Source organism: Coturnix japonica, chromosome 2, assembly GCF_054131305.1.
Source record: "Coturnix japonica strain WE chromosome 2, WE-NBRP24, whole genome shotgun sequence".
In the NCBI taxonomy this organism is placed as follows: Eukaryota; Metazoa; Chordata; class Aves; order Galliformes; family Phasianidae; genus Coturnix; species Coturnix japonica.
The window spans coordinates 133,632,000-133,646,049 of record NC_140664.1 but is presented as its reverse complement, the minus strand read 5'-3'; the positions used below and the strand labels follow the sequence as shown (position 1 = coordinate 133,646,049).

General features: G+C 41.0%; 1 protein-coding gene across 1 annotated transcript in view; it reads left to right on the top strand.

Annotated features, from left to right (window-relative positions):
* GALNT11 (polypeptide N-acetylgalactosaminyltransferase 11) overlaps positions 1–13,651 on the top strand; it is a 32,099-nt gene extending 18,448 nt beyond the window's left edge. The window contains exons 5-12 of the mRNA XM_015852861.3: positions 1,066–1,191; positions 3,422–3,671; positions 3,958–4,075; positions 4,880–5,032; positions 6,840–7,058; positions 8,682–8,786; positions 12,699–12,836; positions 12,933–13,651. Of these exons, the coding sequence (XP_015708347.1) occupies positions 1,066–1,191; positions 3,422–3,671; positions 3,958–4,075; positions 4,880–5,032; positions 6,840–7,058; positions 8,682–8,786; positions 12,699–12,836; positions 12,933–13,064 (1,241 nt within the window). The 3' untranslated portion in view covers positions 13,065–13,651. The remainder of the gene's footprint in view (positions 1–1,065; positions 1,192–3,421; positions 3,672–3,957; positions 4,076–4,879; positions 5,033–6,839; positions 7,059–8,681; positions 8,787–12,698; positions 12,837–12,932) is intronic.
* Positions 13,652–14,050: the final 399 nt, after the last annotated feature.

Genomic DNA, 14,050 nt, shown 5'->3' with positions numbered 1-14,050 from the left:
CTTGTACAGCTGTTTTCTGTCTATGAGGTCAGATCAAATGTTAAGGTATGGAGACAAGGGATCAAATGGTGTTCCTTGCTGGAACAAGCCTTCTGGTGTGCAGAATATTTAAAAACTTCTGTCCTTTTGTTCTTTGGAAGCAATGAGAGCTCTTTGCTACAAGTCTCTAGTGTGAATTGTTATTTTCAAGTTTCATGGTCTTTATATTCATTTCTAAGCTTGCTTCAAAACCCGCTCTTTTGAATACGGTAATGCATTTGGTTAATGCCTGTATTTAGGTAATAATGCCATCACTCTTCTGACCTGTTACCTAATTCAAAGACCAAATTAGATTCAAAGCATTAAAGTTGCTGTTCTTGCCTTTCTGGCTGTGAATGAGTATGTTTTGAAGCTAAAGATGGGAGAAAATGCTATTTTTACAGAGAACTACTAGTCTCATTGGTGAAACAACCAGTATAACACCAATGCATGCAGTATGAGGAGTAAGCAAGTCGCTGAACTGCAACAAGGGGATATGTGAGTCATGGAATACCAGTCCTGTGACTGGAGTGCCATGATGGATGCTGAGCTGTGTGACCTGGTGTGGGGAACCTGCTTTGGCAGGGGGGTTATACTTGATGATCTCTGGAGGTCCCTTCCAACCCCTATGATTCTGTGCTTCTGTAGTTGTAATTCTGTTTATCTGCTGTTGAACCAGCTGAGAAGGTACAGATGATAAAAGATGTCATTGTGCTTTTCAAGTCTCAGTATTTTTTTAAATGTGTAGAATGTAATAATTTAAATCGCTTTCATTACTCTTACTGCAAGTGACACACAACATTAACAGTATAGGAAGAGAAATGTTATTTCCTCATACAGTGATCTTAAACTTATTTTTTTAGCAGTGGTAATTCCTTTTAGCACCGAATCTGTTCTTTCCCATTAACTTGAATGATACTGTAGTAAAGGCTTTGCAAAATAATAGCAATCCAGTCTTTATTCAAGAAAATGCAGCTTAATGTTTAGTCCTGATTTGAACTCTCCCGAAGCATCTGTCCTGTTGTTGATCTTGTATTCTCCTTCTAGATGACTTGAAGAAAGACTTGGTTGAATATGTTAAAACTCAGCTTCCAAAGACAACAAAACTAGTAAGAAATGAGAAGCGGGAAGGCTTGATTCGAGGAAGGATGGTTGGAGCCTCTCATGCTACAGGTATTCTTTCTTGTTTGTCCTTTCTTTGCATACTCTGACCTTATGTTAGTTGGGTGACTTTTCTCTTCCCGTGCCACAGTTTTCTCAGATGTGTTTGATGTGCAGTTGCTTTTACCCCACTGCAGAGGTGTCTGTGTTATGCCAATTTCTAAGCTGCACAACTTAAGCTGGGGAGGGAAGATTTGGTTAACACTGTTTTTAGGTGTGAAGTGTTATATGAAATTGTTCCAGTATGTCAGTGACTCTGTTAAATTACATAACAACAGCTATATGAAGTCTATTGGTTGATGGTGATTGGAAATCTTAATTAATGTTACCTTAACTAATATTAAAAGTATACATCATGATATTGACAGTGTTCTACATTAAGTCTAATGTACTTCCTCCTAGCTTTGCTGAATTACTCCTCAGCTGAGGTTTTTGTTTACTCTTTTAATGACTTAATGAGAAGGAAGTGAGAAAGATTCGTTTCTTGTTTCAATGAAACATTAAGAGTAGATGTAATAAATCCCCTGTTTTTATGGTTTGTAATTAACTTCAGGAAATTTCTGCTGTGTAAGAGAGGAATATAGTTTTCTTTCCAAATCACCCAAACAATGACTTGGCAAATCTGGAAGCAGATTTTAATATCTTTTTACTCTTGTCTAAGTATTGATTTGTGTTTTCTTTCTTCTTTCATTGTATAAACTCATTTTTCATAAGTGAGTAATAAAAAAATGAGTTGATTATTTCACTGACCCATTCTAAATGGTAAAGTAAAAACAGTGCTTGGCTACATATAGTGAGGCAGTGAATAATTTACCTTATTCTTGACTGAAAGATTGGTGTTTGAGGAGTGCCTCCCTCTGCCCTGGATACTGAGTTCTCAGAGTATCTTCAGCATGTTTCATTTGGGGATTATTGCCCCAAAATGACAATCTGCTTCCTACTACAGGAAACTCAAAGCTGCCTTCTAATTCACCATCAAACTGTAATGATTCTCAAAAGCTTTTCTGTTATTGTAGTGAGTGTTAATTAAATTAGGATGAACTGTGTCTGGTCTTTTATGTACGCTGTGCCATTTACCTTAATATATGTCCTTGTTAAACTTTTGTTGCCTGAGAAAGTATAGGCTACTTAACCAAATAATTTTGAATGGTGGATAAAATCTTTTAATTGGTGTTTACTCATTAGCTTTGTAATGGCACAATCCAGAGAGAAAATTGTGCTTACATCTTGTAAACTGTGCTTGGACCCACTTGTGTTAGTGTAATTGTAAGTCATTTTACTGCTCCTCTGAATTTCTGGAGTCTGCTTTTCCCCTCAGCCAAAAATTGCCTGTTGTTAGTAGAAACACACAAACATAACTTGTCTGAGTGGTTTTTATAAAGCTCTTTTCCAGTTCTTCCACGTTAAATTTACATAATGTTATTATATAACATTATGCAGTTAAAGTTCAGATGGTTTCTTAGACTACCTAAACCTTTTAGGAGCCAAATTGTCCTCTCTGACCATGGCAGGTAATCTGATAGGACTGAAGTGTTGGTTGCTCTGATACTGTTGGGTCTGGCTGTGCCATGTCAGGGCATTTGCTCTCCTTTTCAAATGGTCTGGATCCACAATAACTAAGGCTAATGAAATGTGGGGATTTTTTGCATTACTTTATATTCAGGAATTGAAGTGCCGTGATCTGTGTCATGAATCAGTGCAGATTAATTTGTCAGAATGGCTTGGCTTAAAACTCAGATCTTGGTTACAGTGGTAAGTACTGGAGTATGATATGAAGGAAGCTTAAGGTGATTACAGTCAATGGATAAAAGTAGTTTTGTCACGAGGATAGTCCAACTGACCTGGTAACTGTCATCTTTGTTTGTCTCTGTAGTCTCATTCATGCATGGGAGGTGCTCCTCTTCAGGATAAGTCTATCTCCAGACTCTTGAGTTCTGATGTTTCTTTTAAAGTACAGCAGTTCTGCTTGGTCTGAGTGTGATATCTAATGACTATAAAACCCGTAACTGCCCATTTAAGCGATTTATAATACGTATCAGTAGCCAGGATCTACCTTCTGCCCTTGTGACTGGGCTAATCCCAGTGCTGTCTGGCTTGTCAGCCCTTCTGAGTGCAGATGGCATTTCTCTTCTGTTACACAGAGTTGTAAGGATACTGCTGATACTCTGCAGGTACAATGTGCATGCTTGTGTATTTTGCGTTACCTCAAGTCTTTATATTTTGCGTGTTTTGGCCTCTGTAGGAAAAGTGCTGGTATTCCTGGACAGTCACTGCGAGGTGAATGAGATGTGGCTGCAACCTCTGCTGACTCCAATCAAAGAAGACCGCAGGACTGTGGTGTGCCCTGTGATTGACATCATCAGTGCTGACACACTTACCTACAGCTCTTCCCCAGTTGTGCGTGGAGGGTTTAATTGGGGCCTGCACTTTAAGTGGGATCTCGTTCCTTTGTCAGAGCTTGAAGGACCTGAGGGAGCCACTGCTCCAATCAAGTAAGGCTTTTTCTGCATGCTGTGCAGCAGACAGCTCTGTGTAATATATGGGTGATCAGGATGTTATGGAATGTATCTGTATGTGCAGCTTTGGAAGCAGATGCCTGACCTATCAACTATTTCTCTTGATTATGTTGCCCAGTAGCAGTCTTATTTTCTATTACCTATTTCAGTTTTATTTCTGGTATTGAATTGTGTGTTGTCTAAATGCAAGCCTTTTAACTAGTTCAGCAGAAATTGCTTTTCTTGTTTAAAACATTGACCAGCTTTCACTGTTCCATTTTAGATCACCCACTATGGCTGGAGGTCTGTTTGCTATGGACCGTGAGTACTTCAATGAGCTTGGACAGTATGACAGTGGCATGGACATCTGGGGAGGAGAAAATCTGGAAATATCTTTTCGGGTACTCTTACTATTTTGTGTATTGGAGCATGAATCTCAGTGTCTGGCTTCTCTTCCCTCCATACAGTGTATTTAGCACTGGTATAGTTGTTTGCATACACAAACTAGTGCTTTTATTCCTAGGAATTCATTCCTCTGGCACACTAACCTTTAGAATAACTTTCATGTCAAATTTTAATAGGAAAATTAAAAAAGAATTTTGAGCTCAGACTTGGGGTTTTTTTTCTTTGCTTGGCTAAACTTTTCATAATACTAGAAATAAATGGCTGGAGATAGTACTAGACATGCACAGAAAAGAGTGATCATACATTTATGAAAATAGCTTATGTGAACACTAAATGAACTCTGCAGGTAGACTGAAGAATACATGTGTCTGACTGCAGCACAGGTGATATGTAAACTTATATTTCTTTAGCTTGTGGTGCATTTCAAACTCCATTTTGAGGGCATGGGGATGTAAGATTTCTACTTTACTCTTAAATCTCTTATTAAAGAAGTGTCACCTTGCTTGGAAAAAATATGAAGAAAATCAAAACAAGGGATTTGAAAGTGATGCTTCATTGGGATTGCAATGTTTTCTCCTCTTCACTGTCACTACCCTGACAGAAAACAGCTTCTAGTGCTCAATGCTGTGTTCTTATTCTTTGACTAACTTATCAGAAAGCCTGGCATGTAGAGCAACACTGCTGACACTTAATTCTGTCATATTGCATGTAAACCTACTGAAGTATCTCTTAAAGGTGAGGGGGTAGTGAGCCTGGTCAGTATGTGTATGGTAAGCTGTACTCTGCTTTTCTGTGGGCAGATTTGGATGTGTGGGGGTCGACTTCTGATCATTCCCTGTTCCAGAGTAGGACACATTTTCCGTAAAAGACGTCCCTATGGTTCTCCAGGGGGACAGGACACGATGGCTCATAATTCATTAAGGCTAGCACATGTCTGGATGGATGAATATAAGGTAAGAGACATTTCTAGGACATGAAATAGTTATTAGTTGGCTTATGTGTCTGAAGGCTGTCACAATGAATCTCCTGGCCTTACTGATGGGATCTTTCTTCTGTATTCTGATTTCCTAATGTTTATTTTGGTTTGAATTCCTAAACTCTAAGCTTGTGGTTTTGCTTTTGAGTGTTGAAATTTCCCCCCTGTTGCTGCTACTGCTTGAGGGAGATTCAGTGTTATGCCTTTTTAATGAAATAAAAGACGATGTGTAGGTTTCTTGTAACCTCAGCAATTTTTTTGTCTAAATCACTAGCATGTGGGAGCTGGATGCCTTCAGGTAGTTTCTGTGTTGGTGGGATGGCAGTTTTATTGATTGTTTGCTTTTTGTTACAATTAGCAGTCTGATTCTTAGTCTGTCTAGCCCTGTAAGGCCAATCAAGATTGACTTCTAGATTCAAGGACAAGAGTGTTTCTTCCCTGTTTTCAGATCTGGCACTGATGCTTTTAAAAGTAGATCAGGTCTATCGTGTGAAGCCCGCATCTCTTCTGTACTTGAGAGCATTTTGTCTTTTGAGGGCATAGGATTTGCTTTATTGCCAGCTCCAGTGGTCCCTACAATTTCTGTAGAGGACATATTGTCTTAACTTTATATTCCTTAAAGCTTTATCTTTTAAAGCCCATCCTTCATCTTGATACTCTGTCACTTTGAAGAATCTATTAGGAGTCATTAATTTTTATCTTCATTCTCCATCTTTATAATGCATTGGTAGACTTGATCTATCACTTTCTATTTTATTGGTGTCTGGGCACAGTAGTTTGTGATTAATGATGGTTTTCTTTGCAGCTTGGAACTGATTCTTTATTTCCATCTAATACTGCTTTGTCCAAAGAGAACATATATTGCTGATTGTAGCGGTCTGTTATCACACAGTTATGTTCTAACATTTTCCAGCTGTGTGTAATCTAATTCCATAATATTTGCCAGAGACTGTCATTGTGACAGATTTATGGATGGAATGCAAGCTTGGAGATATTTTTGTCTATTGAAGTGATTGTGAGATGAATAGAACAGAGATAAGACAGGACTGTTTTGCAGATATGGACGAATACCAACATGTAATAAATAAAACTATGTAATAGAAGAAAACAACAATGTAAATTTTTGGCTTTGATTGTTGTTAAAAAGATCTGAGTTCATGTATGCAATGGAAATAAAAATATAGGAGATGTAGGATATCAAAATTTGAACTTCAACCCCAAAAGAGACAATTAGAATAGCAGAGCTACTTTTTCTTTGTAAGCAGACCAATTCCTGATAAGGTCTGGCCTATCTCCAAACTTCCTTAGAGGTGTCCAATATTCCCTTCTTTTTAATGTTTCCTTTTCCTCTACTTTTAAAAGAACAGTGATGAGTCAGTCTTGATAAAGGTGATGCAACAAAGGTCTTGATAAGGACAGTTGTGCTATCCGTTGTGAGATGAGTCTGCTGTCTCTATGCCAGAGATGGCATGAAGTAACTCAAAATGTGTTGGCAAAGTCCAGGGGTCTGGTAGAGGTTAATCCAACAGAACATTGCAGCTCAGTGCCCTGAAAGCTGATCTTTAAATCATATCTGGTGAGTTAACTGATGTGCAAATATCATTCTGCTGTGAGCTCTGTAAATCTAGCTGGAATTAAAGACTCTGAGGGAACTTTTCTTCTCCTTTTGGTCATGATATTGGTAAATGCAATTGCCAGAAACGAAACTTGGAGAGCTCTACTAGCAGGAAGAAGTTAAAAATCACTAATCTGTAATTATTCTCCTCCCCTTCCCTCAACTACAGGAGCAGTATTTTGCTTTGAGACCTGAGCTAAGGACAAGGAACTATGGAAATATAACTGATCGTGTAGAACTGAGAAAAAGATTGAACTGCAAGTCATTCAAGTGGTATTTAGATAACATCTATCCTGAGATGCAAGTATCTGGGCCCAATGCCAAAGCTCCACAGCCAGTTTTTATTAATAGAGCGCAAAAACGACCAAAAATAATCCAGCGTGGAAGGGTAAGATAAACTTTCTTAAAAATACAGAGGTTTGTTTCTAGAGAGAGATTTTCTGAAAGATTTTCTCAAATCTGTTGATGTTGAACATAGTTCTTGTTCTGCAACAAACTGCCTTGGTTTGTTCAGTTTGTTTGAATAATCTTTTACTGAATTATTTTGTCTGCATATAGGTTATGGCTAGCAGATTCCTGCCTATCTTAGTAATTGGAAGCATCAGGTAGAGATGATGGAGTGTGCTCCATGAAGTAGTGCAGACTGCAATAAGTAGGTATTGATGCTTCAGGGTTCCAGAGTAATACCCAGTACCAGCGCTGTGTGTGTGTGAGCTCTGGCTCTGATGTCTGTATGAACTAGTTCCACATGCCTACATGGAACAGAGCTATCAGCCAGTGTCACCCACTGCGTGCCATGCTCTTCAGGATATATCACTCAAAACCCCTATTTATTCTCAAAAGCTAGTAGGGCCAGAGATAAATGTTGGTTTGACAGCTGGGAAGAACTGTAATAATCACAGATCCTAATGGTTCTTAGCAGTGTTATCAAATGCTGACCATCATGGCTGGTAAAAACAAGGGGGGAAAATCGTATAAAACTCTTAAGATGGAAACTAAACCACTCCTAGAAGTTTCTGGAGTGTGAGGAAATGTAACTTAGAAGCTTTTATGTAATTTGTTTCAGATGTGTACAGGGAACAGGAGAATCATGGTGTGCTTGGGGAGGCAGTTGATGTGTCTTGGGACATCTGTTTCTTTAGAGAAGAGTATTACTTGGTCTTTGTGCTCTCTAATTGTGGTAGTGTGGTGGAGCAGTTTGTTTTTATTACTGGAAGTGTCTTGGTTTATAAACATCATTGGAATCAATACAAACACCAAGGCATCTATGTCTTCACAATGAAACACAACTTACTAATTAGCCAGCTTGGCCTCCGGTTCAGGACAGCACTTTTTATTTTTACTCTACATCCAGCTCTAGACTGGCTATAATTATTTTAGTGTGTATGGCAGATCTGTTGCTGTGCCACCTCCCATACATGCAGAGTGGGACAAAATCAGATAAAACAGTGTGTTTAAGGAGTGTTTAAACCTTTTCCTTCATACCTCATCTGTTGTTAAAATAGCAACTATGACATTTTAGTTGTGTAAATGCTCTTGAGGACCAATTTGTAAGCAAATGATGTCAGCTGTGTTTAAGACCTTCCTCCTTTCCTCAAAACCTTGGTCCTGTGCCCTCTTCATGCCTGTTCCATGAGGAGATGATGTGGGAGGGGACATTTTTGAAGCTACACTGCAGTAGGATGCAGTTTAGATTTGTTAGTTGATGGGACCATAGGCTTCTAGGGAGAGCAAGAAAGGGAAAGAATCTTGCACTGAGCCAAGTTGTGTCTATTTGCACTTGTACCACTCCAAGGGAAGAATTAATGTAATTAGAAAGCAAAATGGAACTGGAGAATACTGGCTATTTCTCTAAATCTGAAAAACAAAAAGGTATTTTAAAGGGGAGAGAGGGCTTTCTATTGCTTTTCTTTGTGAGCACACTGAGCACTTCTGAAACATTTATGTATGTTCCCCTTGGTACGTGGTGTTTGTTGTTTACCTTGTCCATCAAACTGTTTTCCTTTTGTAGCTGTATCACCTTCAAACCAACAAATGCCTGGTTGCCCAGGGTCACCCGAGTCAGAAAGGAGGCCTGGTAGTGGTTCGCGAGTGTGACTACAATGATCAAAACCAGGTATGATATTTTGAGTAGCGAACCATGTTGATAATGTTTTCCTGCTGGTAAAATGCCCTGATGAAGCATCTTATCAGCAAGCAGGCTGATTCCAGAGTATTGTTAAAAAAAGAAAAATAAAGGCTGGCAGAGGAGACTGCAGAACTTAATGCTCTACCTACTGAATGTTGAATGTTATAATCCCCTGTCTTTGTGGGGTGAATCTCCATATGTGGCTGGAGACTGTCCTCAAGTGGCACCTGAGGGATTCATAATCTGCTGATTGACACTTCAGGATTTGTAGAAGCCCTTCCAGTCAGTTCCTCATACTGAGATTCACGGCAACATTTTCCTGGCCCACTGTTTTTAATACATTCTACTACCCTCGTTCTGCTGCTGTAGTTTGGGATACATTGACAATTTGTTGCTTTTTCTAAATTACCTGGAGTTCTTTCTGTTGAGTGAGTTCTTTGGCTGCTGATGGATTGCTGATCTGGGTCTTAACTGGGAATGGATGTGAACATCCAATATAGAGGCTTCGTGTATTGATATAAAAGCTGCTGTTCCACTTCTTTCTGACAACAGAAATTCAGGACTTGAAATGAGGGGAAAATCACCAGGGTAGAGAGGCACTCATCTAATGCCTTAAAGACTGTTATCCAGCTAAGAACTATATTGAGAGCATTACAGTTTAGAAGCATATGGCACTCAGGACTAAAAACTAAATCCCATTTGAAGAGACAAGTAGTCAAAGACACAAAATAAATGGGATCATAGAACCACCAAGTTTGGAAAAGGCCTCCAAGATATCTAGTCCAACTGTCCACCTACCACCAATATTTCCCCACTGAACCGTGCCCCTCAGTACAACATATACAATAGTATCCACTGTAAGAACAGATAGGTTTCTGTTCTGTTTCCCTTCATTGCTGTGGTGTTTCCAATAGTGTACTGCCAAATAGTTTGAAGAGAAAGCCTATTGTTTTTCCTCCTTATCAAAGCCTTTGTCTGATATTTCTCTCAGAGACAGAAAACTTTGGTTAACCTTTTGATTTTTGAGAGATGAACAATCCAAGCATCAGTTTGTCTGGTTTTTGTTTATCTTGTTTAATGGTGGTAAATTAAGCAACTAATTCTCACAAGGAAAAAAAACAACTGTCTCTGCTGTTGTCTTTTGCAATGATTTTGTTCTCCAAGTATGTTAACCAACACCATGATTTTCTACTATTATACTTTACTAACAATTTGTCAGCTTGATTTCTTTCATATCTTCTGTAAGCTCTTTCTCTAGATACATAAGAACAATGTAAAGAAAGAAGGCATTGTAACAATTTATGTGTAAAACATGACAAGAAACTTGCGGAGTAATGGAAGGTTTTGGCCTTTTCCACTGATATTGCCAAAAAATGGCAAGAACTATATTGTTCTAGAAGTATCTATTCTATCTGTCCCATTTATACCTTTAGCCTTGGTAAGAAAGCCTGTGTTGGGTCTGGAATAAGTTAACTCTTTCTCTTTCCAGGCTACTTTTTACCACGTGAATAGATAGCAGTCTCAGTACTGCAGTTTCTCTACTTGGGAAGACATGTGAAGGTCTTGGAAACAACACTGTCCTTCTTGAGACTCACTGAGCGCAGTACTTTGGGCTGGAAAATGGTCTTCTGTGTATTCAGTAGTTAGAAATAGCTCAAGTAGAAGTAGTGGGAGGGTCTGGTAGAGCTGAGATAAGGGATGAGAAGCCTGAAGTAACAGAAGCTGAGAAGCAGAAATACTGAGTGTGAATTTTGCAAGCAGAAGGCTAACATGGAATTAACGTGGTGTAGTTGAGTGGTTGCATGGAGATGCCAAGGCAGCTGAAGTGAACTCTTCTGCTCAATGTCAGCAGTGTGTGACCTCTTCCCATACAAAACTGGGATGGTGAAGGAGGCCAGAAAGTATCTAAGGGCTTCGAAAGGTCAGACATCTCCATCTGTCTTTCATAATGAAATATAGAAGTAAAAAAGCAAACAAAAACAAGCAAAAAATCCAACCCTAAGTGCTGTGGGTTCTACTGAAAATGTTGTGTCCAAGGTTAATCAGATGGTGATTAGACAGCAAAGGTGCGGAAGTTCTTCGTAATAAATGCCCCAGAGGAGAAGCAGTTACTGACAAACATGTAAGAGGAGCTTCAAAGTCCAGTTATGAAGCGTAAAGGCCAACAGAAGATGTAACCAGTGGTGATGGTTGTGGTCTAGATTGGCTTTCTCATGCATCTAGTGCCTGCTTGTCTTCTGCCTGGCCTAAATGCTTCAAGTTGAGCTCCTTGTCAAAAAAAATCTTCTCATAGTCTGCTGAGTTGTGTGGTTTTTTTTCCTCTTCTCTTTGGTTTCACCTCTTCTCTGCTCATTTCCTTCATTTCAGTAACTTAAGGTTTCTTAACAGCAAACAGAGCCAGGATCAGGGACCTCAGTAACTTAACATCATATTTGGCTTTAAAGTTGTGAATGCTGCTCTTGAGGCTTGAGTTAACTGGTGGGCATCTGTGCTCAGCTGCATGGGGCTTGGGAAGTCACAAGGGCTGTTAACCTCTTGTAGCACTCCATCCATGTAAGCACATGTACTTCTGCCTCTTGAACTGTCTGTAGAAGGATTCACTTTAAGTGCTATAGGTCTTCTGTAGGGTTCTCCTCCCTAAATCTCTGCATCATGGGTCACTCCAGACAAATGTAGCAGTGTGAGCTACCTCTTCCTGCTGAGTTTTCATCAGCCCATTGAAGAACATGATCCCACAGTCCCTCTTCAAATCCTCAGCCACACACAGATATGAAACAGGACCACACATCAGCATTAGCAATACCTTCAGGAAGAGGTTTGGTCTCCTGGATAGCAGTAGCTTGAGGTAACAGTAGCAGAACCCATGCTTTGCTATTCCTGATGACTTTCACAAGTCATTTGGTGCTGCGCTGTCAGCCACTAGCAACATGAGCTGCAGGGCTGCAGGTAGCTGTAACGATACAGTCACTGGGCACAGCTCATCCTCATGCTGAGGTGGCTTCTTGGTGCTCGTCAGCTCCATTTTGTCCTCTAAAAAACTCTGGAATAACGCACTGGTGCCAATGTAAGCAACAGATGGCAGCTGCTGGGAGTGCTGGAATGCCTTTTCTGGCAGCAGAGTTCACAGCCATGATTCTGTCACACAGAAGGCTGGTCCTGTGATAGTTTTTGGCTTGCATTTATTAGAGCGAAGTTTTTCACTGCATTCCTGTAGCCCTAATGCAATTTACAGATGAAATGAACATACATCCACAAAGCTTTTCCAGTTGCCCCCTGTGCCTTTTGCTACACAACACTGCACTCTGAAAGCCGAAGTCCTCCACTTACTGGAGCTTCCTTGGTTGGTTGATTTTTCCCATATTGGCTGTGGGGTTTTGTTTTAGTACAGCTGTACTGACCCAGCCTCTAAGTCTGATATAGATAACTTCTGTAAAGGAAGTGGCTGTATGGGGCCATCTTCCTTGCCCTGTCGTCACTTTGATTCTCAGAAGACTTTCCAGGAAAACCTGAGGTACTTTTTGTCTTTGTGTCCTGCCTGGCTCATGGCACATCTCTCATGGCATGCAGCTCTTGGCCCAGCTGAGGGGATCCAACATCCTCCTCATCCTCAGGGATGGGCTTAGTGCTGGTGCAGTGGCTGAGCTTGGGGAGGGGCTGCATGCTGCTGTCACCCCAACAGGACAGGAGGAATGCATGGATGTGCTTTACTTTTAAATAGGGTCTCACATGGTCCTCTGAGCAGCTCTGCACAGGGTTGTGCTGTGTGGTGTTGGGAAGGTGGTGGAGCACCGCATCTGCTGGTAAAAACAACCCAACAGCAAAGCAGCAGCAAGTGTGCCAAGGCATATCCCTGTTATCCCGTAACTCTGCAGTTAACAACTCATCTATCTCATCTTTCAGGTGTGGGTTTACAATGAAGATCACGAGCTGATTTTAAATAACCTCCTGTGCTTGGATGTGTCAGAAACTCGCTCGTCCGACCCTCCTCGCCTCATGAAGTGCCACGGCTCCGGCGGATCACAGCAGTGGACCTTTGGGGTAAGTACACACGGCATGGTACGTTGGTTTCAGCTCCAGTTTGTCAGTAAAGCAGAGGAGAAGCTGCAGTAAAGAACTCCTGTTTATCTTCTCTAGAAAAACAACCGCCTCTACCAGGTCTCGGTGGGGCAGTGCATGAAGGTGGCAGACCCGCTCAGCCACAAGGGCTACGTGGCCATGGCCATCTGCGATGGCTCCCTTCCTCAGCAGTGGCATTTTGAGAGCTGAGGTGGTGAGCCAAGAGGAGCAAAGCCGGGCTCAGCTTCCCCCGCAGCCACCATCAGTCATCGCAGAGCGCTGCGCTGGGAGCCATTGGCTGCTGCAGCCACCATGAGCACAGGGAGGACCCTTCGGATGGATGCGGTGAGGAGCTCGGGGTGCCCATGGGCAGGAATGGCAGCAGTTCCCTGGGTTAGCCTGGATTATTGGACTGGTTTTCAGTAAGAGAAATTATTAGAGCAACGTAATTTAAATGGTGAGATTTTAAGCTTTGCGGGTGTTTTAAATGACAGGAAGGCGTTCATCTTTCAGTATTCCATGTGCAGTATCTCGGTAATTCACGTTTTTAGTATGGTTTTACTGGACGAATTATTTTACTTTACCTGGAAAGTATTTTTAATTCCCTTTTATCTTCTGGAAATCGTCATTTGTAAATATTTAAGTTCTTTTAATTTACGATTTTAGAACATTTCACGTAGCTGAAATCCATAGCTGCCATTGTCACCTCCTATTTAAAACAAAGTAACTATTACAAAGTCTATTTTGATGACTGGTGAACCTAGCTGCATATAAAATAAAGTATCTGTTTTTTATGACCCTCTCTGGCTGTGCTCCTTGTTGCCATCAGCAGGGCTGGCATTGATGTGGGCCTGCGCCCTCACAGCGTGGCTCTTCCCTCATTCCCACTCTTTTCTTCACAGCTGCATTCTTCCTTCATTCTTCCTTTCATCTCCTGCAGGGTTTGGGGGTTGTGGTGGGATTTGGTTGGTTTCATTGCTTGCTGTGCTTTTAACCCCTGCTTCAGCCCCCAGGGACCTCTTCAGTGCTGCTCTAACCTGGATGCTTCTCCCTTTGCTGTGTTCATCAACCAGAGGCAGCTCTGCCCTTTCACTGGGGTGGGGAAACACTTCCCAGCCACACATGTATCCCAGCACTGGGTTATTTCATGGTGGCAGAACAAGGTGGGAACCACAATACCACTGGAGTGACAACAG